The following is a 27,184-nucleotide window of genomic DNA, read 5'->3' on the forward strand; positions in this document are numbered from 1 at the left end:
TTCGTCAATTATAACGAGTGACAATGATTTATCACCCACTAATTGCTTTGTAACTCCCTAATTGAAAAATTGTCTACAATTAAAGTAGGTTTAGATATCTGATACATGTTACCCTTTAATTTTAAGTTGCAAATTGTCAATTTTTTTTCTGAGTCTAGAAGTCCTCTAGAGTACATATTGGTTTGCATATTCTAGCATGGTCCCACTTCCAGGAACTATGACTGAATAGGTCTGGAAAGGGGTTTAGAAATATGATTTTTTGTTGTTGTTTTTCAAGACAAGGTTTCTCTGTGTACCTTGGCTGATCTGAACACGCTCTGTGGATGATGCTGGCCCCAAACTCATAGACATCTTCCTGCCTCTGCCTCACAGGTGTTGTGATCAAAGGTGTGTGCCACTGCTGCTCAACCCAGAAATCTGATTTTTAACAGGCATTTGTATAATGCTTATACGGGTATGCTGAAGTAGACACTTTGAAAAATGTATCGGAGTTGGAGTGGTTAAGAGCACTGCTTCTTCTTCTTTTTTCTTTTCTTTTCTTTTTTTTTTTTTTACTGCTTCTCCAGAGGATTCAGGTTCAATTCCCAGCACCTAAATTGGCAGCTCACAACCATCTGTAACTCTAGTTCTAGGAGTACCAATACCTTCTTCTGACCTCTGTGAATACCAGGCATTCACATGATATACACGGTACATAGACTTACATGCAAACAAAACACCTATCCACATCCAAGTAAAATGAAAACATTCTTAAAAGCAGAGAAAAATGCATGGGCCATTCATTCATTTTCAGGCGAGGAAACTGAGGCACAGGAAAGTGGAAAACATTTGTGCCTAGACATATCGCCTTTAGGAAGCACAAGGGGACAAAGCTTTTGTGACAGTGCTGGCCACAGAAGCCATAGGATTCAAGGTTAAGCTCTGTCTTACTTGGGATTACTTCTGCTGTGAAGACCCACCATGACCAAAAGCAACTTGGGAAAGGAAAGGTCTCTTTGGCTCACAGGACGCAGTCTCCTTCCCGTACTATCATGCCTGGTCTCCAGGACCTTTTCCTCTTGTTTTAGGCCCTGTTGAGGAAGGGGTACTAACCTAAACAATAAACCAATCGAGAGAAGGGAGGAAGAGCCATTGATAGCACTGAAGACTTCTCCTCAGGGAGGAGCCGGTCCAGATGCAGGACTGAGCTCAGGGTTGAGAACACCTCCTTCCTTCAGCTGGAATCCCAACAGAACACACTCAGCACGTGTTTTCAAAACCTCCTCTTGAGCCATCAAACCTTGTGGTGCAGCGGAATAGAAAGGGGGGCCCAGATCTAGTTCCTCTAGCAGTTCTGCAGGGAGACGGTGGTCCGTGCAACACAAGTACCCCATTTCAAACCGGTTCCTCTAGTCCAATGGGCCCCTATTTGCCTGCAAAGAGCCAACAGAGGACAAGAAGCCACTGGCTGCTTGGCTCGGTTGATGGGCTGAAGAGACGAGGAGCTCAAATGATTCAACGTTGGTGGCTGATGCTCAGTAACTAGTAGAAGTTTTGAGCTCCTGGGTTACACCAGTCACTTCCATACCCTGCCTCTCCTCGTTTCTTCAGACCATAGCATTGGCTCCCCAGCATCTGCCTTCCATCACTACTCAAGTGCCTGCTCACTAGTGAAGTCACTTTGATAGGAAAGAGTAGAGTGGATGCAGCATAATGCTAATGTCACTCATTAAGACCATTTGGGGCAACTGCTCCCCCAAATACTTCTGGAGATGCAGTAGTTGATGATGCACAAAATACATGTAATGAATATGTAAATTTATCTACATGTTTTCCCATTCACCGTTCAGCATACTGAGTTACACATATTGTTCTAGTTAGGTGTTTTGTTTTGTTTTGTCGGTTTAACAAAGCCTATCGTTACCTCAGAAAAGGGAGTGCCTCATCACATTGGCCTGTGCCGTGCCATGTCTGTGGGGCATTTTCTTGTTTAATGACCCAGATCAGAAGGCCTAGCACACTGTCCACTAGTGCTATCCCTGGGCAGGAAGATGGTCATGGGGATGGTGTTAAGAGAGCTGCCTGAGCGAGCGATGGAGCACAAGTCAGTATGCAATATCCCTCTCCATGGTCTCTGATTCAGTTCCTGCCTTGAGATCTTGCCTTGGCTTCCCTCAATGAAGGTCTGTAAAGCAGAAGATGAAAAAAACTCTTTCCTCCCCCAGATTGGTTTGGGTCATGGTTTTATCACAGCAACAGAGAAGCAGATAGAATACATATCACTACCGTGAAGTTCACTCCCCTACGACACTGGCTACTTGGTGTAGGAGACAGACTTTGGTGACACGATCACGTTAATAAAGGTAAGCACACACAAGTCAAATGTATAAAGAAGAGAAGACACACAAAGCTGATTTATCCTAGACCCCCACCCCCACCCCGGGGGTGGTTTGTGTATCTACTTGATGGGACTATGGAGTGTCCAGATACTTAAAGAGTCATTCCAGGTGTGTCTTTGAAAGTGTTTCGGTATAAAATTAACAGTGCATTGATAAAACTGATGAACTAGGTGGCTGTTTCCAATGTGGGTGGGCCTCATCCCAACCCCCAAAGGCCTAGATAGAACAAAAGGCTGAGTGAGTTAGAAGTCACGGTCTCTGCTGCTTTTAAACTGGTCCATCTGTCTTTCTCACTGTTGTGAGTCAGAATGGACCCAGGACATCGGCTTTCTCCTGGGCCTACAGCTAACCAACAATAGCTTGTGGGACTTCTCTGTCTCCAAAAGGAATGAGCTAATTCCTTAAAAATAAATCTCTTTATGCACACACATATATCAAGAGAACTATAGGTTTCATTTCTCTGGGAAATCCTATTTAATGCAGGTCTATTCATGTTTAATCTACCAGCAAGACTAGAGAGAGGAAGGAGGCATGAGTGGAAACCACCCACTGCTATTTGCCTGGGCTGGGAGTCCTTGGAGCGGAGGAAATGTCACCTGCTCTTTACTTCAAGAACACCCCCTACTCCCTTTTGGGTTTAAGGAGTCAGGACTCAACAAGTAGATATTGAATTAGAAATTAAGTTAGTGCTGACTCTCCAGCTATGGAGAAAGCCACTTTAGCAGAACACACAGAGACCCTTCCAACGCATAGGCTTTGCATGCCTGCTCTGCTTAGCATCCCAAGCAGCTGGAAAACCTGCACAAGCACTCATTTGAGGAGAAACAGAAGACAACTAAACTTTCTGATAGTCAGTGTGACACCAACTCAGACGTAGTATGTTGTGTGAGTGTGAAGTGTCCCCGTGGGCTCTTATGCTTGAACATTTGGTACTCTTGCTGGTGGCACTGTTTGGAAGGTACTGGGCCCTTCAGGAAATGGAGTCTTGCTGGAAGTAGTAGGTTGCTGGAGGAAGTGGGGTCCTACTTCCTGTTCACTCTCCGCTTCCACACTGCCGATGTAGTTTGACTAGGGACCTTGAGCTTCTCGTCCCACAATTTCCCCTGCCACGCTTTCTCCACTGTAAGCTGGGTTGGTTGAAAGAAGGGGGAAAGGCACAAGAAAGGGCTGTAGGAGGTTTGCTTAGCCAGGCACGGTGGTGCACGCCTTCAATACCAGGACGTGAGAAATGGGATCACGTAGATCTCTGAAGACTTTGAGGCCATTTGTGTCTACATAGTGAGCTTTAAGAAAGCCAGGGCTTCCTCAGGACCCAGCTATTCCACTTCTTGGAATATACCCAGAAAATGCTCCACCACACAACAAGGACATGTGCTCAACCATGTTCATAGCAGCCTTATTCATAATAGCCAGAACCTGGAAACAGCCCAAATGCCCCTCCATTGAAGAATGGATAGAGAAACTGTGGTACATTTACACTATGGAATACTACTCAGCTATTAAAGACAAGGAAATCCCAAAACCTGTGGACAAATGGATGCAACTACTGAGTGAGTTAACCCAGAAGCAGAAAGACTCACATGGTATATACTCACTTATAATTGGGCACTAGCCCAAAAACGCATGCCTCATGAAAGTCTTCACTTACCAGGAGATTGGAATAGATGTGAGGAAATCCTACTGGGGCTCTAGGTAAAAAAAATATAGAAGAATGGGGAAATAAAAGGATACAGAGAGTCCTAGAAACCTACAAGAAGAACACTGTGATAGGTGGATCAGGACCCAGGGGGGTCTGCTCAAACTATGGCACTAACCAAGGACAATACAAATAGTAAACATCAAACCCCTACTCTGATCTAGCCAGTGGACAGGACATTCTCCACAGTTGAGTGGAGAGCGGGGACTGACTCTGACATGAACTCTGGTGCCCCATATTTGACCACTTCCCCTTGGTGGGGAGGCCTGGTGACACTCAAAGAAAGAATAAGCAGGCTACCAAGATGAGACTTGATAGCCTATGACCATATAGTGGGAGAAGAGGTTCCCCCTCGGTCATAGACATAGGGGAGGGGAATAGGGTGAAAGCAGGAGAGAGGGAGGGAGGAATGGGAGGATACAAGTGATGGGATAACAACTGAGATGTAATATGAATATAAACAATAAATAAATAATGGAAAAGAAAAAAAGAAAGAAAGTCAGGGCTACACAGTGAGACCCTGCCTCTAAGCAGTAAAGGGGATATGACCAAACTACATTAAGCACATATATGCAAGTGTCATAATGAAAGCTATTGATAGTTTCATATGTACATATATATATATATACATAACTATATATATACATAACTAAATGTACTAGTAAGAAGCTAAAAAGTAAAAATAAGTCCTTCCTCCCTTTAAGTGGCTTCTTGTTAGGTGTTTCTTAGAACAATGAGGAAACTAAGTAACACACCATGTCTGTTTGGTGGCCCACTACACTAGATTATTTTTGTCATGGAATTTCTTTATTAGGGAAGAAAATTTATAATACTCTGACATTAGCTCTTAATTTCCTGAACAGGGATCTTTTTACATCAAGATTTTTGCTTTGCTCCCTAAATATGCTATTTAGTGTAACTAGGAAAGTCACTATGAAAACAAATCATAAAGCTGAGACCTAATAAAGAGTTTTCCATCTGAAGAAAAAAAGCAGCAGCAGCAGCAGCAGCAGCAGTAGAGTTAATTAAACTACAGGTTTTAGCCACATATAATTAGAAGAGAGTCTACATACAAATTTGAAAAAATTTCAAAACATCATCTCTTTCAGTTATCTTTAAGGGAAATATTTAGTTCAGCACCCCTAAGTCTGACTTTCATCAGCAGAACTGGGTAATTTTCTATGTAATTGAATAATGACCAACTGTTTCCAAACTGAGACCATCAAGCTGTCCCACACCAGAGCTGCCAAGGCTCCAAAAAGTGCTTTGTGGAAGAGAAGCAACTGAACAAATGAGTCTCTACATGAGGGCTCTTCTTCCTGGTTTCTGTGTCTATGTTAATAAGCTTCAGAACTTGGACCTTCCTATGCAGGGACCCTTGCTAGGCTCTTTCATTAAGGCTGCTCTGAGCTGAATGCGCATACAGTATAAGTGACATGCTGGTCTTTATCAGCTGGTTTAAAAATTCAAAGCATCTTACTAATGACTTATGCATAGATTATATCTTGAAACAATTCTATTTTTTTCATGTTTGAGGTTAAATAAAAGGTAATCACCACAAACCTTTCATCCGTTTCTTTTTTGGTTATCATTTTGAGAGTCTAAAATTACATGTTTTGACTTACAGTTGCCTTTCACAGAAACAGAATGCACTCCATAGAAGAAAGAAGAGATATAGTTCCATGCAATGAAAAAAAAAAAGAAAAGAAAAGAAAAGAAAAATAAAAAAAGAAATAGAAGACTTGAAGGGTTCAGGAGGAAGAAAGATGTCTGCTGTCATGATTTAAAAATAAAAGGCTACTACACACTAAAATTAGATTCACTAAAATAAGCATCTTCAAAGACACACATGAACTGTAGATGAATGCTGAGCATAACATCCGCCGATAAGCGTTCTTGGTTTACAACATTACCCCACACGCCATCATCCAGTCAACTCAGAGAAATCAATTAAAAGCAGTTAGAGCATGTGAAGTCATCCTCTAAGCCAGCCGTGGAGTCTCCACCTCCAGCAGAGAATGCACTCACTTCTACCTCCTGCTTCAAAAGCACCCATAGTTGCTGTGGGCAGGCAGGGCGAGGTATGCAGCGATCACACATGTGACGTGGAGAGTCATGGATCAACAAGATGGACAATAGATTCAAGATGCGATGCCAGGAGCAAATATTGACAAAGCTGCATGCTGTCATGTTCTGCGCTGTGGATGTTACACCCAATACATCTTGACTCGTGAAATGCCAGTCACTTTCCACTGCCTCAACAGCAGCTCTGGGCTCAATGAACTCAGTGCACTACGCTTGCCTAGATCCTCTGTGAGGCCACAGCTCTTTGCAGGAAATGCCCAAAGCCCTTTCATCTCTACCATGGTTTGGATTTTCATTTCAAAAAGCTAGACAAGAAATTTGACCTTGAACGATAAAAGAACAGCTTAAAAATAACACTGAAAAACAAAACAAAACAAAAACAAAACACAGCTAGTCTAACCTTCAGGCATCACGGGGCACTAGGACTGTGATCACTTTCTTTTCAGCTAGCATGATGGCTATCAGCAGATGTGGGTTTACATTCCCTCCTTTCTGCTACCCCAGGTGGCTCAGAATTTCATTTTTACCATCTCTGGTCCTGTTTGGATTATTTCCAAACCAATCACTATAGTCAAGGATATCTGACCTTCTGACATGTCACTGTGGGAAACTGTCACCACCATCCAATGGCCTTAATGTAGAGTTACGGAGGATAGGTCCCTTGAGAAAGCTTGCTCTTATGAGAAGATGGCAGAGAGGGCCACCAAGATGGCTCCATAGTAAAAAATATGGGTCACCAATCCGTGCCCTGTGTTTGATCACCAGACTACCACATATGGTAGAGGGAGAGAACAGACTTCCACAGGTTGTCCTCAGATCTCAACATGTATGCTGTATTACATGTGTCCACATGGACACACACATGTATAAATAAATTAATGTGATCATTTTTGAAAACTGCAAATGAATAGTAGGCAGGAAAAACATTCCATTTTTAAAGAACTATCTGAAAGATACCTAACTGGCTCCTTTATTTTCCCCAGTGAATGAATGAATTATATCAAATTCATTATGTATTCTAGACATGCAAATGACTTATTTGTTTTTAAGTCTTAGGATATTTGCTGAATAATCCCTAAGTTTCAGCGACCATTTTTAAATCTCAGTGAGGGCAATGAGTAGCAGAGATGAGGCTTTCACAAGGCTAGAACTTAAGAGAGAAGGGGTTTATATGCAAAGCAATGAGCCAAGTCTGTACTAGGGGAGCGCAGAGCGCAGGCAGCGCAGCATGTACACAGAGAACCAAAGGGCAGCAAAGATCACTCCAATGTAAAACCACCGGAACAGAGACACTTTGACTGCTGAAAGGCAGCCTGGGCATGGCGAGCTGCCCTGCAGTGCACGAGGATGGAAGAGATAGGAGTCTGGAGGAAGAGGCCCGATCACACAGGACAGTGAAGGAGCCGGAAGAGGGCAGTGAGATAAGGGGGCTGCTGCTGCAACAGGGGAACAAAGACACAAAGGTGAAGCATCAAGGAGGAGCTGCTGTGCTGGCTGCCCACAGAGAGACACGAGTAGAAGCAGAGGTGCAAGGAAGCAGACTGGATTGGGCCTATTTTAATTGATCTGTGTGTGAGTGACGAAATCAAAATGAGCCCAGGCTAAGATCTCTTGGGTTTTCTAGGTTTCATAAACAAGTGCCTTACATTAAAAATTAGTCTCATTGTTTATTCATTGATGTCGCCTCCCTGTGGTGGTCAGAAGACAATATGTGGGACTCTGTTATCTCTTTCCGCCCTGTGGGTCCCTGGAATTAAACTCATGTCATCAGGCTTGGCTGTAGATGCTTTTGCCTACTGGGCCATTTCATCTGTCCTACTATTTATTAGAATTTATTTTATTTTAATGCTAAATTTTTGCACTCTTCTGTTGAGTGTGCATGAGTATGTGTGTGTAAGTGTGAGTGTGTGTGTGTAACTGGGTTACATGAAAAAAGTATGGGCTTTGCAGATAGACAATGCCCTATTACAACCTCAAAACATTAGACAGTAGCCTGGAGAGACGGATCAGCAAGAGGCAACTATTAAGTTCATGACATCACTACTATATCCTCATGTTCAAATACTGCAGGATTTTGAAAAGATACAATTTTATAACTCCATGGTCTAATACAAAGGGAAATACCCAGGATTACCTAATATCTATTAAATACATAATGGCTGCAAATACAAATTTTTTATGTTAGAGATGGCTGAATAGACAGATTGATGAGATGAAAGAAGTACTGGGGGGTGGGAGAAATGTCAGCTACTAGCAACCAGGAATGAAATACCAGAATCCTTGACTTTCCTTACCTGGCAGAGTTAAAAAGCAACAGAGTACATCAGCTGGTGCTGTGAGCTACATAAGCACTAGTGTGTCACCTCTGGCAAGGACGGGGGAGACAGTTCAAAGATTAAGTCAGCAGGTGCATCTATGCGTAAGAATGAACTGGCCCCCGTGGCTTCTGCATTCCAGCTAAAGCAGAGCTCCAAGTCCCATCAAGTACCAGAGATAGCCCAAAGAAAGCAAGGGAGCACAAGTCCCTCTAACATGCATTGACGGACAGCTCCACTAGGGGATCAGGAAAGAACATAGTCAAGGGACAAGCAGAATATTTCTGTGTCATTCCCAGACTGCCCATTGTCCCATTCTTATCCGTCAAGAGAATAGAGAGGACATTTCATTTTATCTTAGGAAAACTACAAACATGAAGAGAATCCACCCTTTTAATCTACAGTCATACAGTTAGGCGTCCTTCCTCATAAGAAGGCAAGGATAATTTTAATTACGAATATTCTTCTGTTACTTGAAAAAGCTAATTGTTTGCAGAAGTCTGGGGTGGCAAACAAATATTCATCAATTAAAACATTCCTGGATGTTTTTTGCCCCTGCTGCAAACAACTTCACCACCCCCAACCTCGTTACATTAGTCATACGCCCTGAGCAGCCCCCTCGACCCCATGTACTATTTGCGCAGCCTTGGCAGATCCCCTGCATCATCTGTGCAGCATCAGCAATCCATCCAACCCCCACTCCACTGCACGATCCATACACCCTCAGCAGCCACGTCCCTAAAATGCAGACGTGGTGCCAGTTGGATAATCACTAGTAAAGCATGGGCACGATGTGGAACAATGTGCGAGATCCTGGGGCATTTTGAGTTTTGGATTTGGAGGCTAGAGGTGCTTAGCCGGCAAAGCCAATGCAAGTGCTCTGAGATTTAAAAACAAAACCAAAACCTTACAAAACCTGAAACATTTCTGGGTAGCGAGTATTTGGGGTAAAGGATTCTCACACTCTCTGAAAACCTTAATCTCATCGAAATCAATAGCATGCAAACTCCCAAACTCCAACTCTGTCCGAATGTTTTTTCTTGAGGAAGCCACCGTGTGTTAGTGCTATATCAAACTGTGACACACAGGAAAATATGAGAAACTCTGGGCTGGCACAATTGGGAAATGCTAATGGTACATAATAGGTAAAGGCCTCAAATACCCCTGGGTACTCTATGAAGCACAGATATTCCTTCCTCAAGGAGGCATTAGCCATCCTAACACCAATAATATTGTTTTGAGAATCTATATTAATATAACACTTTCCCAAGCAATTTAAACAAGTATGTATGTAGGGAAACTGGCTGCTTCTCTTAGACCGTGGCTATGAAGCAGAAGTCTCTAGAGGAACAGAATCAATCGAATGTGTGCACGTGTGTACACATGTGATAACATGGCCCATTTGATTGGCTTGACTGAGTAGTCCAGCAAGGACTGTCTGCCTGCTGGAGAAACAGAACTCAGAACTTGCTCACTGAAGCCAGGTGCCTCCACAGTCCTAAATCTGCACCCAAAGCCAAGAAGATGCCTAAGGTGTCACTGCTGCTGTATATGCACTAGAAGGCTGATCAAACTGGACGGCCTGCTATCAGTGGAGGATGGGGACCACAGGCACACACAGGTTTCGCTCCAGCCTTTTTAATAATCTCTGGGCCATCAGTGCATGATGCCACCCACGTTGACGGGGGCCCTTCTCTCCTTAGTGAATCCTCTCTGGAAGCTCCCTCACAGCACACCCAGAGGTGTGTCTCCCGGGGTGATCTTAAATCTCAATGGGCTGACAATCTGGACCAGTCATCCTACCCACCGGCTCAACTGCTACACAAAGGTTGGTGGCAGATGACCAAGATGACCTGAAAAGGGAAGATATTCGCCTTGTGCTTGAACAGCTATCCCAGAATAATCCTTGGGTATTTCTGTATTAGTATCTTACTATTGCTCAAAAAATTATGGAGAAGGAACAGGTATCTCAGAGGCCAGGGACATGGGGGGTCCTCTTGCACTTCTGCCCTTTAGTCTAAGAGCCCTCTTTTCCTTTGTAGTCTCCACTTTACAGACAAGGAGACTACATTGCCAGGCTGTTCAGTTATTCCCACGTGGCCCTGCAGTACTACTGCAAACTCCCGTGAGTCTGAAGTCATCTTTAAAATGCAACGTTGGGGCTGAGAGATGGCTCAGGATCCTGAGCTCAGGTCCCTCGATCTCACACACAGCCAGTGCAGTAGCAGGCATCCAATCCCTTGTCTTTCCAGATGGGAAGTGGAGACTGGAGAAACCCTGCAGGCTTGAGGGACAGCTAGCCTGGCCTAGGCAGCCACAAACAAGAGATCCTGCTTCAAGGTCGAAAGCAAAGCCCAAAGCTGGAGGTCACCCAACCCCCACATGTGCAGGGGATGGCCTTCCTCTCCAGCATCTCTCACACAAAACAAGATCTTTAAAAGAAAATCAAACGTTATCCAAAAGAGCCATTTCCTCAGAGTTGCGTCACTGGTGTTTGTGTGGGGGTGGGTGCTTCTAAAAGCCCCAGCACTTTAACCATCTTAAGCTGTTACATAAGCTATTTTGTGAGGCGCTGATGTGTATAGATTCATGGTATTTACATAGACCAGAGATTTGCTTTAGGACTGCCCAGGGAATCTTTAAGATACTGATGTCCTGCTCTCATCTCCAACCCTTCTGTTTCTGAGGTCAGGGCTAGGATCTGAACGTGAGCATCCGGCCTTTGTCAGCTGTCTGTTCTAGGATTTTTTTAAAGTCACAAATGACAGTGGTATACATGTGGTACTGAGCACCAGTTCATATTTGCCTTACACATTAAAGGAAGGCTTTTTACATGAAGGGGATTCAGCCTATGCCGCTGAGTTTTCCTGTAAAGCAGTGACTGCAAACCCTGCCCTCTTAAGAAGCTGCAGAGATGGCTATTCACATCCTTCAACATGAGTGGGCACGTAAGCCATATTTAACCTCAATCCTCTCTGTGACTGAATAAAACAGACACCCAGACTTATCCACAATACCAAAGATGTGCGACCATACCTGCTCACAGAGAAATCGGTGTTGAGTTCGTCTGCGCATGCCTCCTGGAAGCGGTAAAGTAAAATGCGAAATGCAGACGAAGGGCCGAGGGGCCATAGGATCACAGGATGACCCCACAACATTGAGCCTACTCTGTTACAGGACCTGGCCAAGTCGGCTGACATAAACCCCTTTACCAGCTGATCTCAATCTCTTTCAAGTGCTGTCCCTCTAAGGAGGGTGCGCACGTAGCTGGCTCCTCATAAATTAGTGATGGCCACATCTAATTTATATTTGAAGGCATGCCCCCTTGACTGAAACTGGTACAAAGGCCAGGTCAAATATTTCAAAGTTGAGTGGCATGAATAAGCAATCAAAAGAATCTTACGGAAGGTTAAAATCCTTAGACACATCAAAGGTACCCCTTCAGGAGAGGTGAGCACTCTATCCAGGCAGGGCGCTCACCAGATCTTGGCTAGAGCATTCGAATATATTCTGCTCTGTAACTGACAACAAACAAACAACACATGGGAACAGGCTCTTCCTCGGAGTAACTTGACGTAACGAAACTCTTGATTTTGTAGACAGTTCTGTGTATGAACACCAAACAAGGATTTCTGGTCATGAAGGCCTTAATGTGGTTGTACTACTATCCTTAGGCCTGTTTATAGTTGGACTTGAAGATTTGATCAGTGCCATTTTCTCTTGAATTGTTCACTGCTTATGGTGGGAAACCATGCAATTTTCCAGCGCATGTGTTCTGCTGGAGGGAGCTCTTTGAAGTCACTGTCCTGGGCCCATACAAAGCCAGGAGGAAGTGGGCTCTAGGCAGCTTTGCATATTGGACAATAAAGATTATAGTGACAATGACACCTGGTGGCACATGCCAATACAAGCATGTAAATCCCTGGCCATAGCTAATATCCTGTATCTGACATGTCAGTAGGAAGGGGACTCTCTCTGCTTTCACCCTTCTCATATAAAATACAGTTCTGTATGCAAAGAAGAGACTTGAAGATGCACGCATATTTTTACAATGAGAGAGTGTGTGTAGGGGTGGGGTGGGCACAAAACCACAAAACAAAACCCACAGACAGACACAGCATTTTAACCAAGGCCTGGGGGATCATCTCCAAAAGGGAGGTAGAAAGAGCCAGACGAATGAAATGGTGTTTTCTGGGCACAACAGACAGTTGCACACATGACACAGCTGCTGTGTGTGACAACATGAACATGACCTGAATAAGTTCAAGCCAGACAGAACACCAAGTTGGAGGAAGGAGGTAATCATGGAATCCAACTCCCAGCTGAGAAGATACTTCAGTTTTCTTTAAGCATCTCATCTATCACAGTCACAAGGATGCCCACACCTAAGAATATCTGGGCAGCACAAATTGGGCTGGATTGCTGTGTCTGTAAGAGGACAGTAGGTCGGGGGAGAAGGGGATGGAGGCAGATCTTGGAGGAGTTGGGAGAGGGCGGGAAACTGATCCTAATTTTAAAAATAAAATAACCTCAAAGACAGGCATTCTTTTTAAATCTCTCTACTGCAACAACACAGATATCTCAATATGAGTGCCCACGAATACAACACCCCAACACACACACACACACACACACACACACACACACACACACACACACACGTAAATAAGATGAACTGATGAGAGGTTTCGAAATGGTACCTGCTGAGCCCTCCGTTTCTCTTTGTCACACTAGATCCCCTCTGGATTAGCTCACCTATGAATATACAAAACAAACCAAAAAAGAGCAAAAAAGCCACACACTTGTTCCTAGCCCCGTGACACATCTGTGGCCTCAGGGATGAATAAGCCAGGTGCGATGAGGTGTCTGAGGTCCCCTGGAACTGAGAAGGCCCTGTTTGCAGAAGGACACCAAGAGGAGGAGTGGACGCTTGAGACAATAGTGGAGAAGGGTAGTGAGTGTATAGCTGCGTGGTTTAGGCCCAACTCAGCTGAGTGCTAGCAATCCCAGTGGGAGAGAAGGAAAGAGGGAGGGAGATGGAAAAAAGAGAAAAGGGTAGAAAAGATCCAGAGAGGAGGAGGAAAAAAGTGAGCTGGGAAATGGAAGGCAAGGATGTATAAAAACCATTCTAGAAACACACAGTTATATACATAAGCATACGTGTACATGTGTCCCTATACATGTATGTGGGACATGTGTGCATATAACTATGTGTGTATGTATGTGGTACTTTGAATGAGGTAGCCCTCATAGACTTAGTCCCTAGTTGGTGGGATTGTTAGGGTAGATTTAGGAGCCAAGTACATCACTGGAGGCGGGCTTTGAACTTTCAAAGCCTCAAGCCATTCCCAAGTCACCCTTTCTGCTTGCAGTTCAAGATGTGAGCTCTTAGCTGTTTCAGTGGCTGTGCTTGCTGCCATGATTCTGTCATGGTCGTGGTAGACGCTAAGCTCTCAGGAACTGTGAGTCCAAATAAACCTTTCTTTCTATAAGTGGTGTTGCTCATGGCATATTATCACAGCCATAGAAAAGTAACTAATACTACATACATACACATGCCTATATATACACACACCAAATGTATGTATGAATGTACATATGAATACACACATACACGTTTGAGATAAAACGTCCTAAATACTGCAGTCCAAAGCAGTTCAGGTAAGGTGTGCACCACTTGTCCTACCATCACTGCATGGTAATGACTGTGATTGCAAATATTCATTTACAAAGGCACCTGCACTTGGGCTATTAAAAGGAAGACAGGGCAACCAGTAGGCTTTATAATATTTAAGTGCCAGTCAGCACACTAGAATTTAAGATCTAAAGTGACAATTCATTTTCTTTCTTTCTTCTTCTTCTTTTTTTTTTTTTTAATCAGGCACTTCAGAAAGACTTGGGAAGTAATTAGAAGGTTCAAGTCCTGCTTCCGAGTAAGCTGCCGGCTCTGGATAGAACTTGGGTGGTTGTGTTTAATAAAGCAAACAGCCTCAAAAAAAAAAAAAAAAAAAAAAAAAATGGCTCTAGCGGGTGCTGACCGTTAACTTTGAACCTCTGACCTGACAGTGTGGCAACCACGCTGGCACTAAGAAAGCCTGGGATCCTGACAAATCTGATTTTTGGGTTAGGGCACTTGATCCTGCAGTGGGCACTGTCTCTAGCATCCATAGAGGGTCTTTCTTGCCACCAACTGCGTCTGAGCCCCAACAGGTGACGTCCTATCAGCTTACAGTGCAGGAGTCAAGTTCTCACTGCGTGAGGGACCTGCCCGGCTGTGCAGGTAGCAAAGAGAGGAGCCAGGTCTTCAGAGTCTGAAGAGAGAAATACGTTGTGTGATCTGCGACGATTCCCCTCCCTCCTCCTCACCCCGCCCTCAATCTGCTTCCTTCTTTTATTCCTTCTTACTTGATAACATGTTTCCTTTCCCTACAAGATTCCCAACATCCACACCAAGAGGGTTGCCAACTCCAAAGATATTCTTTTCCTGTTCTGACAGGTCTTTCTGGAAAGGGTTCAGGATTTGGGGGAAAAAAGGGTTCAATGGCCATTTCCTGCCCAGACTACCTCCTAGTTCAAAGTCAACAATCCAGCAGGGAGCGGCTACTGTGTGACAAACTCAGCTGTTACCACAGGTCCTCCTCACCCTCTGCCAGTGGCCATTTCTACTGAACAAATGAAAAAACAAAACAAAACAAAAAAACAAAAACAGAGGCCTCAGGAAGCAAGCCCAGGATGCCCAGTTTGCCCAGGATAACCAGCTCAGGACCCTGGAGTCAAGTATGGCTGACAGAATGATCCAGAAGGAATGGCACTTAGTGGCCATGAAGGAGGCAGGCAGAACAGAGGGAGGCTGGACTCTTATAGCTCTCCTGAGAGACCCCTCAGCCTTGCCTTAGCTACTTTGGAGTCCAACTCCCTGGCAAGAAGTTTGGTCTTTGGGGAAAAAAAAAAAAATTTTTTTTTTTTTTTTTTTTTTTTCAAATTTGGCTTGGCCTTTTGCTCAGAGCCTTGTTAAAAGCAAATCATTCCCTTCACAAATCATGTCTTAGGAGAACGCAGAGGAGAAAAGCCAAGAAAATAAAAGGGTCTTTTTGCCCTTGATGAATTGAATAATAGCCTAAGAAAACATCTTTGATTTGGGTCAGCCTGTATTAAAAAACATGTAAATACAACCCAGTCTAATCCGTAATTTCACATGATCCTCTCAAGTGACCATGAAGTTCCAAGGGGGTAGATGTAATTCAACAGCCCCTGCTAGCTAGCAAGGCCCCGCAAAGCAGCAGACCCACAGGCTAAGAGCATTTAACTCCAGCCCTTTTATGAATGGAAATCAGCTTTCTAAAGATAACTTGGCAGGCAGTGACCAGCAGCAGACAACACAGTGACAGCTCTGAGTTAGAAAATACTTTTGAAAAGGAGACATCAAAGCTCCCTGCCGCCTGTTCAAATCCAATGGCTTCGAAAGCTCCTCGCAGGGACCCAGGTTCTCCTGAGAATGGTCACTGTAGCAGTCACTGGCTGCAAAGGCCACCACTGAAGAAAAGACTCAATGGGACATCAGGGCAGCTGGCCACAGTGCAGACAAAGAAAAGAGAAAGCAAAGAAAAGCAAGTGACAAAGTTGGATGGCGCACCAGGGATTCTGGGCTGGAAGGGCATCTCGAGGCAGTCTTTGGTTGTGGTAACCACTCTGCTGGGGGCCTCGGATACAGTGGGGAGCCTGGACAACAAGCCGACACCAGACAGAAGGTTCCACAACAATGAGAAAGTGAGTCTTTGCTGAGGTTATCAAGACTCAGTAGATCCGTGCACTGTAAAACTGAGAAGATCCAGAAGGTCAGTAACTGACTCTGCGTGCGTGTGTGTGTGTGTGTGTGTGTGTGTGTGTGTCTGTGTGCCTGTGTTTCCATTTGATAGACATTGTGAAGAACGAAGCTTGTCTAGGCTGAGTTCACTAAGCAAAAGTACTTATCTCCAACCAGTACAAAGACACGGTCATCAGAGAGGTCAGGTACCAATAAAGGGGAGCTTACATTAGAGTTAGCAATTTTTGTCTTATGCTGAAACCGGGAATCCTGTCATAGGTCAACCAGCAGTACAGTTTCAAAACAGGTCCATTTCTCAGACCAGTGTCGATTCCACCTATTAGAGATTGAAAACACACATCAGTGTATTAAAAGGTACGAGATGGCCAGGGGAGTAGCTCGGTTCATAGAATGCTTAGCTCCTATAAAGTCCTGGGTTCAGTCCCCAGTACCACAGAAAACCAGACGCAGCAGCATGCTTCCAGAGGTGTAGACAGGAGGATCAGAACTTCAAGGTCATCCTTGGTTTCATAGGAAGTTTGTGCACAGACTGGGCCATTGTCTCTCACACACACCTATGGGATTGATGGTGAGAAAGGGTTATGGCTCAGGATGTAGCTCTGTTGAGTACCTGGCCAGCACACACAAAGCCCTGAGCTTAATCCCTAACACTACATAAAACCAGCAGTGCTGATGCACGTCTGTTATTCCAGTACTCAGGAAATGAGGGCAGGATGATCAAAAGTTCAAGGGCATCCTCAGGTACACAGTGGTTTGTGGACAGTCTGGGTGCTTTACCTTTCGTTAAGCCTAGTGACCACGAAGCTCTTCCCCCTAGAGATTTTAACGGGTTTTTTTTCTTCACACTTAGGACACAGTACTAAATTGGGGACAACACTTTTTTCATGGTTGTCTTGTTGCCAGGGAACTATGCAGAGCTATTCTTCAAAGGGGGGGGGGGGGGGAGCCCGAGACCAAACATGCTGGAGAAAGTCTAGGTTTAAACAGAATTAAACATCTCTCAGTGGTGCAGCCTTTTCTGACTCACCAACATGCTGGTGCACACTGCAGGGCTGCGGGGTGGCGTCTGGTACCAGCTCGCCCAGCCTCTCCCTTTTCTGTAGCTATAGCTTGTGGGCTTTTTGCTTCTGGGCTCCTCTGAGCCACAGCTTAGTTCAAACTAAGATGAGAATATTTGGGTCTAAGAGCTGTTGCTGGTTCGCTTTCAAGTTTGTCTAATCCACAGCCCACGAGCTAAATATGTAGCCAAGTTTTCTGTGTGTGTGTGTGTGTGTGTGTGTGTGTGTGTGTGTGTGTGTGTGTGTGTGTGTGTGTAACTAGATTACACAGCAAAGCGCGGATTTTGTAAATGGACAACGTTCTGTGACAATCTCAAAACATTAGACACTAACCTGGAGACATGGCTCAGCAACAGACAACTGAAAAGGACACTTGCTGCTATTGTAGAGGACCTGGGTTTGGTTTCCAGCACCCACATGGTGGCTCATGACTGCCTGTACCTCTTGTTTTAGGGAACCCAGCATGTTCTTCCGGCCTCTCTGGGCAGGGCGTGCACACAGAGTACATATATGGAAGCAGGCACAAACTCAATACACATAAAATAAAAATAAATACTGTTTTAAAATAAAAGGCTAGACATCTCTGTCAGTGTGTTAATGGTGTCTGCATCCTGCCCAGTCACAGCTTTACCCACTGTGCTAAGAAAAGTATCTGCCATGATGGAAGCAATAAACAGCCATTGGATGAAGGAATCAATAAGTCAACATGGTTTGCCCACACATTCCCAGACACAAGTGTTTACAGTGACCTAGTTCTCAAATACTAAAGCACACCAAGATCATTCAGAAAATTATACATTTCTGGGCTCAAGTTCCAGTTTTAAGGAAAGGAATCCAAATTTTTACCTTCTCAGACAGAGCTAATCAAATGGGGCATTATCTATAGTCATTTATTTTTATTTTTTCCAAATTATTTTTTCAACACAGGACTTCTCTGTGTACCCATGGCTAGCCTAGACTCACTTTGTAGACCAGGCTGGCCTCAAACTCAGAGATTCACTTGCCTATGCCTCCCCAAGTGCTGGGATTAAAGGCATGCGCCACCAGACCTAGTTAAGTCACTAATTTTTTTTTAAACAAAAGGATTCCTAAAGTAGAATTTTTAAAAACATTAAAATCTTTGACGAAAGGCAAAGTCTGACAGAAAATGGAATTAAGGAAGAAACACAGATGAGATTCCAGAGTGAGTTACAATTTGACAGCAAGGTGAGGTCTTTTTTCCAAAGCCTTGGCTTGCTGGCAGGCACGCCTTCTTCCTCATCACAGTAGTGGACAGAGGGAGGAAGGAGGCTTTGTAGAGTAGAAAGGACATAAAAGGACATATATAGCAGGCAGCTGCGGATGAGGTTAATATGTAACCCCATGAATCTGTGACAAAGGCTGCAATTCCAATACATTCACTGAGTTTTAAGGTCACCAGGTGGAATGGGCAGAGGGAACCCAGAACAGACATTAGGTATTAAAAGCCAAGAGTCACATGCACACTTAATGCCAGGCAAAATTCACTGGCTCCTGTTTTGTGAAGTATTGAAAGTATGGAACAACCCACTGAACTCCTTAAAGTGAATTCTGTCAGCTTGGCATGGTCGGTGTGCATTCCAAGGAAGTATTAGAAATATTTTAAACACTGGGTAATTTTTAAATTATTCGGGGGAAATCTCCTGCCAGAAACCCATCCCAGCTGGAGTGTGTACACCTACTTTCCCACCTACAAGAAGAATCAATGCATTGCACCACTATACTTTCACTACCCTTTGTGGGATTTTTTTTTTTTCCTGAGTTTTCCCTAGTGGTCTAAGTAGATGCTAGCTTTCCAGCTGGCATTTTCCCAGATCATTTAAAGGTGACTGATTACTTTCCTAATACATTCTGCAAGCATGCTGGGAGATGGCTATCACATCTAAAGGGATTCCGAAGCCAAATGGTCTAGCCCTTTACAAGAAATTATTTCATCTCACAGTACCATCCACATCCTGTTAGCATCCACACCAATGGATGAAGAACTGCCTGTATCCTCCGGCACATTAACTGTTTAACAAGTCACTCTGACAAGCCTTTAGACACAAGTCCATCTGCTGACCTTTTGGAATATCTACAACATTCTGAATCCCTCGCTGCAGCTGTCAATTAACCTTAGGGGAACTATGAACCTCCCTCTTGGCCAAAGATGCTTACCAGTACCTATACGAAGCTAGAGGGAGGACAGGCCTTCCCTCTTAGTGTGGTACCTTTAGTGTGTCTTACATGATGTGCTATCTCATAAACAAAAGAGATGACATCAGAGTGATAGCCACAGTAGGGAGGATGCTGAGCTAGCAAGGGTGTTCTGCTTAGAATTCTTGTTTCTATCCACTGAGAACAGAGCACACACCACTACTTAGGTTGAAAACATGTCTATATATAGTAAAGAGATTATGAAAGAAGGCATATAAATGGCAAACAAAGGCCACACTTCACTCCATTAACCATCAGAAAGACGTAAGCTACAATGTGGTACCCAATTTACACCTATAAGAAGACTAAGGTGGAAAAGGCCGATACTTTGAACTGTTAGTGAGAATGGAAAGCATCCAAAACTTTCCCATGGACCACTGATTGAAGTGTAGACTGGCACAGCCATTTTGAAAAGCCGAGTCACAACACCTGCAAAACTTCACCTACGCCTACCCTGGGACACAGCAACTTTACGCTTAGGTATATATCCCAGAGAATGAGAACACAACAACAACCAACCAACCAAACAAACAAACAAAAACACTATCATATCACGAAGTACATCATGATTCTTCTTAAACAGCAATTTTCAACAAACATAAATACACTGCAAATTTTGTGAGGGCAATAGTTACCTCAAATGGACAGTAAGGAAAGACTAACTGAGGTAAGGAACAATTGAGTGCCCTTCCTAGGGCACTAGCAATATTCTGTTTCCTCTTGGCTCACATATACAGTGCAAATTAATCAAGTTATACTACTACTTTTTTACATTTTTCTGTTTTCACATTTTAACATTTCTATGCAGGCATTACTCTTCAACACAAGGTTACAAAATTAATATGGATCAGGGTCACCACTTGCTAGTGAGAGTTCCATGCTCTCTCACGTAGTTTCTTGCCATTCTACTAAGTTTAAGAATTTCACAGGTGCTTGATGGGAGGATGAGAAAGGGGTGGTAAAAAACTTAGGACAAATAAATTTGCTCCTTCCCTACCTCTTACCAAATAGGCTCTTCTAAGAGCAACACATCAGATCCTCAGAGTCTGATGCCTAGACACTATAAAAACCTCAGAGGTCATGTCACATGGCTCCCGAGAGCAAAACAAAGCCCAGTGAGGTCAAGGTAACTAAGTCCATACACCTGGCTCGTTGAAAAGCTGGGACCACCTGTCTTCTGCTGAGCAGACCTCCAAGTTAGTCATTTCACTTTTGTGAAAGCTGGAGAATTGTAACCTATTTAGTTCTTCTGCCTTACATGGTGCTTGGTTCCCACTTCAAACACGAACCTCTTCACTAGAAAAGATAACCTGATATCTACTCATGAGCTAACTGATCAGACAGACTTTCTGCCACCGGAAAAGAGCAGAATTCTGAGTTCAAAACATGAAAAGACGCCATTTCGTAAGAATGAGAAGAGCTGCAGACTGAAGGATAAATCATTTCTTCTCCGTAAACCTGGGGTGAACTATCTACAGTTACTACTATGTTCATTACATTTGACATTTTTATTTATTTTGTACACATGTTATGGTGTGTGGCGGGGGGGGGGGAGGTGTTGTGTGTGTGCCATACCATGCATATGGAAGTCAGAGGCATTGGTTGTCTCCTTCCATCATGTGTCCCCCCAGGAGTGAGCTCAGGTCATGAGGCTTGACGGTGAGCACCTTTACCACCCACTGAGCCAACTCGTCAGCCATTTTTAGAGATGAGGAAACCAAGGTAAAAGGAAACCCATACTAGTTGGTGCTGGTTGGACCATGACAAGCTGAGTTCCCAGCTGTGAACTGTGAGCATTTGCAATGAGATGGTCTAAGGGTCTGTGGTGGAGGGAGTAACCCTTGAAGGCTTTTGGAAATTGAATAGGCAGAGAGGGGGAAAGACAAGAGGATGCCAAAACCTAGCAGAGGACTCACCACAATAAACCAAGGAACAAAAACTAAACTGTGTTCATGCATGTGTGTGCACACATGTGTGTAACCATGTCATAACTAACACGGGGAATCCTTGAGACAGTCATCATTCAAATGAACCAAGAGTAGTTGGGTATTGCTAACTCATTTTATTTTTGTAACTTAAATACACTAAAGAATATGGTGACTGTGGTTATGGTTTTGGCTGAATTTCATGACAACACTGTGGGGGGAAAAAAGTTGTAACTGAAAAATCTTAACCCTTGAACAATATGGGAGCCTTCATTCACCCCAGCCTACCCCAAAAGCCACACCCCTTGCTTAGGCAAGCTGCATGCCACACCAACTAACTCCCAGTTGGGCTTTCTCACATTTTCCTTCATCACGCCACAGTGTGATCACCATGTGTCTCCAATACCAACTCAGCTGCCAGTCTGAGACATTTTCCCACTGCAACGTGAAATGAAAGCCAAGGATGTCATTTACTGCCTTGTATATTTGATTGGATTCTGAGGATCTTTTACATGAATATTCTTGGCCTGGTGTTTGACACAGAAAGATTATACTGAAAGGAAATCAAGCTTGTCCCGAGTGCTTTTAAAAGTCCTGCCTCCCTGGGTGCCACACTTTATCCTCCCGGGCCACACACACCACCCCACATTCTAAGAGGATGACTTCTGCAAGTAGTACACCCCCAAGAGATTTTCATAAGAAAAGCAAAAGACCCCCCCCATTCCATCAAGTCAAATACAAATTTATACTAAACCACAGTTTTCCCCCTTTCAAAGCAATGGAGACGCATGTAGCCTGCTAGATTTATAGAATGCCTGGTCTCCCAAGACTTTGCAAAGGGAATGGTATCCATCAAATTAATTTCCTTGGGGATGGTCTCAAACACGGAGAATGAAAGGGCCCAAGCCATTAAACATCAAAAGAATGTTCTAAATGCTCGTTAAAGTTCTATTATATTTTCTTTTTTCTTTTTTTTTTTTTTCAGAGACAAGATTAGATTAATTCAATTGAGAATATTATACGTATCAAAGCTGGCAGTATGAATGTGTGGAGTTGGCTAGAGAGAGCTTAATTCTTCAGACATCTGTTCATTCAAGGTATACAAAACACGAAAAGAGCGAGCTCCATTAGACAGGGGCAGACTTACCAAGCCAGCACACGTAGACACAGCAACAGAGGACGAGCTGTCATTTCTGATAATTCCCTGATACAAACACTGCTGCACCTCAGGCTCCCGAGTCTCTGAAGCCCCGTCCTTTCCAAGTACCTCGATTATAAAGTGACTGCTCAGAATTGCCGAGGGCTTAAGCTCTAAGTGTAGATCCTGTCCAAATGCTGAAAAGCGGTAGTGCAGGGTGCTGCTGGCACTGTGTGCCGATCGCCTTTTCCTGTTGTGCAAAATGTCGTGTGAGATGTATGTACCGCCCGAGTCCACTTCGACTGGCGAGACAAAGACGTAATCTGTAGTGGAAAAATTCAGCTGTCAGCACGCAGAGGTGAAGATGCCAAAGGGTCACTTTCTAGCAGGCTGCCCCACAGCACGCACCTAACGGTGAAGAGAACTCAGAGAGGCTCAGGTGCATCGCGTTATGTGCAACCCGGCTTTGCCACCTTAAACTATACAGACAACAGCTGGGGATGTGGCTGGTGGCATAGGGCTTGCCTAGCATTAAAAAAAATAATTCCCACAAACACTAAAAGCTAAGTGTACTTTTGATACATTTCAAAGATGTTTGGGTGAAAGGTCAATACTCAGTCTGAAAGAAATATAGAGACTCTTCCTATATTAGCTATGGAGCATCCATATGTATTGTTTATATTATTATTATTATTATTATTATTTGACCAAATCAATAAATATAAAGGGGGAATTTTTCTTCCAGGAGATTGATAGCCTTGTTTAGTTTGAACTAAGAATAGAAACTTTTCTGGCAGAGGTTAAACTGCAAATGACTCAGAAAGTGTGCAGCTTTTGATGATCTCCCAGCTTATTACAAAGGGGCAGCCAGCTCTTTCTCGCAATGCCACTACACATGAGGGTAGGATGCCAGCACTTGGTTTGTCCCTGGTGCCTCAAACAGCTCCCACCGAGGTCTCTCTTGTTTAATCTAAGGTCTAAAATACAACCATGCCTCCAATCCATCAGAAGCATCCTAGATAGAGGCTAATGTTTCGAACTGCTCAGACTTGTTGGAGGGGGTGTGGCAGATCAGGGACACCTGGAAAGACATGTTTTAAAATGCCTTCCCCCTGGCTCCCCTAAGCAGCACTAATTGCTTTGCGATTTGGGGGTGTGTGTGGAAGGGGGGGGGAGGTGGGCAGCTAGGAAACAATTTGCTGCGGGAAAGAGCAAAATCAGTACACTGCTTTCTTTCACAAAACATTGGAATTGAAAAGCATTGTCCCGGATGATGTGGTGCACGCCCTGTGTGCATTAAAAAAAAAAAAAAAAAAAAAAAAAAGGAAAGAAAAAAAAAGAAAGTTCTGGGTTTCCACTTTCTAGGCACAGAATGGGAAACTAATTTGGAAAGTCTTTAGAGAGATTCCGAACAACTAAGAACAACTAAGAGGCATGTTTGAGTCACTTGGGTCCTTGGCTTGAAGAATTAAAAAATGGGGAAAAAATTCCCTTCCCTGAATAGTCAACAACAACGAAATGAAAACAGAAGACTCAAAGGAATCAGGAAGTCGTACAGTGTGTAGGGATCGATACACAATATTCTAATTATATTCTAATTAGGCTTTCACATTAGCAAAGAAACCCAACATGACAATGACATGCCTGTTTCTTTCTGAGCCATCTGTGTCTTTCAAGGCGTGGCCAAATCTTTTATGGCTCCCCCATTTTCTCCCTCTCTCTCCTTTCAACTAGAAACACCCTAGCATGACATATTTTCAGAAAATAAAACAAAAAATGTGTTTCCCTTCTCTTTCCCGTAAAACTGAGCGGGACATGTTTTAGGTCTTAAAAATCTCTGATATGTTGCTCTGCAGGTCTGTAGCTATTGATTAAAGCCAGTCTTACTTGCTTTCTGTTAAAGAGAAAAGCCATTTTCTTTCTTTATCTACCAGAGTCTTACCTGAACACATAATAGTCATTTCTAACATATTTTCCAGACAGGGTTTCTACAATGTGTGTGTGTGTGTGTGTGTGTGTGTGTGTGTGTGTGTGTGTCTGGCTGTGTGTCTGGCTGGGTGTGTTTTGAGACAGGGTTTCTCTGTGTAGCTTTGGTTGTCTTGAACTCACTCTGTAGACCGGCTGGCCTCGAACGCAGAGATCCTCCTGCCTCTGCCTCCCTGAGTGCTGGGATTACAGGCATGCATTACTGCACCAGGCTTAGTGTTTTTCTTACCTCCTTGTGCACAGCCATCTGAAACTCCACCTGCTCTTAGGTGAAGAGCGTGCCAGAATCTAAGCCAGTCATCCCCGTGCCTCACCCACCCCAGACACTTGCTACAAGTTTGTATTCAAGGGAGGAACACATATTCAGTTCTGTCCAGGAAAGGGGGCAGACAAAGGTTCCCTGTAAAGAATGCCTTGCTGTGCTAGCTACTGATGGTCCTTCAGCGTGGCTGGGAAATACCTCAGTGGGCAGAGTTCTTGCTAAACGTGCATGAGACTCTGGGTTCAATCCTCATCACTACATAAACCAGGTGTGTTGAGCATGCCAGTGAAACAGCATTAGGGAGGCAGGGTAGGAAGATCCTAAGGTCAAGGTCATCTCCATACCTAGATTACTGGAGACTCCATCTCCAAAAACAAAACAAAGAAGTCTTTACAGGCCACACCTGGGAAGGAGAGCTCCCTGTCCATTAGATCCTGACGGGATAGAAGAGAAATTTTTAGTATCTATCTACCTGGATGAGGGCATTTCTGGGTCTCCTGTCCTCTCAGTTTCCAGTGTGAGAATGACCCCTTGCATCTAGACAAGAGGACTCAATTCTATAAAGATGAAAAGTTTAGAGACCCAAGAAATGCATGCTGGCAGGTAAGGTCTCACTGAAGAGCCCTGAGCAAACCTCAGCTGTTCTCCTGCAGCTAGCGAAACGCTGAAAAGGCGGCTTTCCCTCTCTGCAAGTACTGTGGAGTTAATAAATGAGAAAAAACGTAAGCGAGATCTCTGGACCTTTGAAGCCAGACTTAACAGACAGGGGTGGGGGTGGGGAGATAAAGACTTAAAGCACCCCATGCAAGCACTTTCCACCTTCCACCGAAAGGCATCTTTCGGCATCCCTGGCACTGAAGAGAGAAACAAGGGGCAGTGGGAAAGTAGCAGGAGGGGAAAGAGCTCACCCACTCTCAGCCTCAACTAGAATTAGTTTCTGTGGCTTTTCCAGAGGAGGAAGGAAATGAAGGAACCTTTTATCAAGTTCCCACTCGGTGGTGCCCACTTCCTTTCTAATTTCTTAAGTTCGGATTCCTTTTCTTAATGAGCCATCTGGGAAAGAGGGAAATTATTTTCTCATCTATGTGACTCGCAGCTCGAGGCACTGATTTTCTGATAAGCTCACAAACCTTGCTTGCCACGTTCCTCTTTTCCAACCAGGGAGCCTTTTTCTGAGACAGCACACACCTGCCAGGTTTGGAGGTGTGCCTTTTTCTAACATTTCTCTCTCAGACAAAGGGTACAGATTGCGTGCGGAAAAGCCCTTGCGGGACGGTGGAGTTCACACAAGGAGAGCAAATACGAACCATCATTTAATCCGCTGCCACAGCTGTCACTGGCTAAGGCGACGGCCACTGAAGCACAGCAGAGGCAGCACAGCTGGAGCGCCTGCAAGAAAGAAAAGGGTGACACCCGCGTGTGAGCAGCGCCACGGGGCGGGCGCCTCCCTGGTCCCGGCTGTGCGGCGCGGCCCTCGGTGGTGGCACCTGCCTTGGCCAGACGCCCCAGTCCTGCGGGACCCCACGGCGGCCCGGGACCAGCAGCGCGGAAAGCGCACAGGAACAGGAGGGCGCACTCCATGGTCAGGTGCGAACTTGGTGGCTGCGGGAGGCGCTCATTGTCCCCCGAGGGCAGCTGAGCCCCAGGTGTGACGCCAGGTGCTAGTCGCCGCTGCGTTTCACATGGCCTGGAGCCTATGAGCCTCCTCCCTCCTCTGGCCGCCTGGCCCTGCGGCGCTTCGGGGTGCAGGGGGCTCCCAGAGTCGGGTCTGTAGCGCCAGTGGCTGGGAAGCTCTGCCGATGATGCCACCGGGTCTGCGCGCCTGTTGGTATCAGAGTGATTGTCTGCGACTCGCTGAGAGCCGCGCCTGCTGGCTTCTATTGCGCGCCGGAGCCCAGCGCCCGCCTCTCCTTCGCGCGGTGATTGGCGACCCGAGTTTTCCCCGGGTTCGTTCTGTGCAGCTCCTGTGCTGCAAAGGGCGTGGGATTCCTGGGCTTGGGCTCCGAGGGAGGGGACGGAGGGGGGCGGGGAGGCCGGGTGGGAGTTAGGGGAGAGGGAGGGACAGACGCATGGCCAGGAGAAGGGGGGGGGGGGGGGCAGCGCTCAGGGCCGCCTTGGGATCCTCGCTTAGGCAGATGAGCTGAGATGGCAGAGGCTCAGGTAAGAGGCGTGACTTCTGGACAAGTCTCCTGGTCACGGGATGAAGAAACCCAGAGTTCTCAGGAAACTTTCGGCAGGTTTAGCTCTTTTGCCACATCCCCAGCCCCGCCCTGACCAGGTGGGAATCCTGAATCTTTGATAA

At 44.8% G+C, this 27,184-nt stretch overlaps 1 protein-coding gene across 2 annotated transcripts in view; it reads right to left on the reverse strand.

Moving 5' to 3' along the window:
• The window catches only part of Adamts18 (ADAM metallopeptidase with thrombospondin type 1 motif 18), a 140,511-nt gene extending 113,677 nt beyond the window's left edge, over positions 1-26,834 (reverse strand). The window contains exons 1-2 of one of the 2 annotated variants that reach the window (XM_051168899.1): positions 26,190-26,834; positions 22,644-22,957 (exon numbers count right to left, since the gene is read on the reverse strand). In XM_051168899.1, coding sequence (XP_051024856.1) covers positions 22,644-22,957; positions 26,190-26,463 — 588 coding nt within the window. In that variant the 5' untranslated portion in view covers positions 26,464-26,834. Of the gene's footprint in view, positions 1-22,643; positions 22,958-26,189 lie in introns of those variants that run through there. The other variant, XM_051168898.1, reaches the window with a different exon arrangement.
• Positions 26,835-27,184: the final 350 nt, after the last annotated feature.

This window comes from Acomys russatus, chromosome 26, assembly GCF_903995435.1.
Source record: "Acomys russatus chromosome 26, mAcoRus1.1, whole genome shotgun sequence".
Classification (NCBI taxonomy): Eukaryota; Metazoa; Chordata; class Mammalia; order Rodentia; family Muridae; genus Acomys; species Acomys russatus.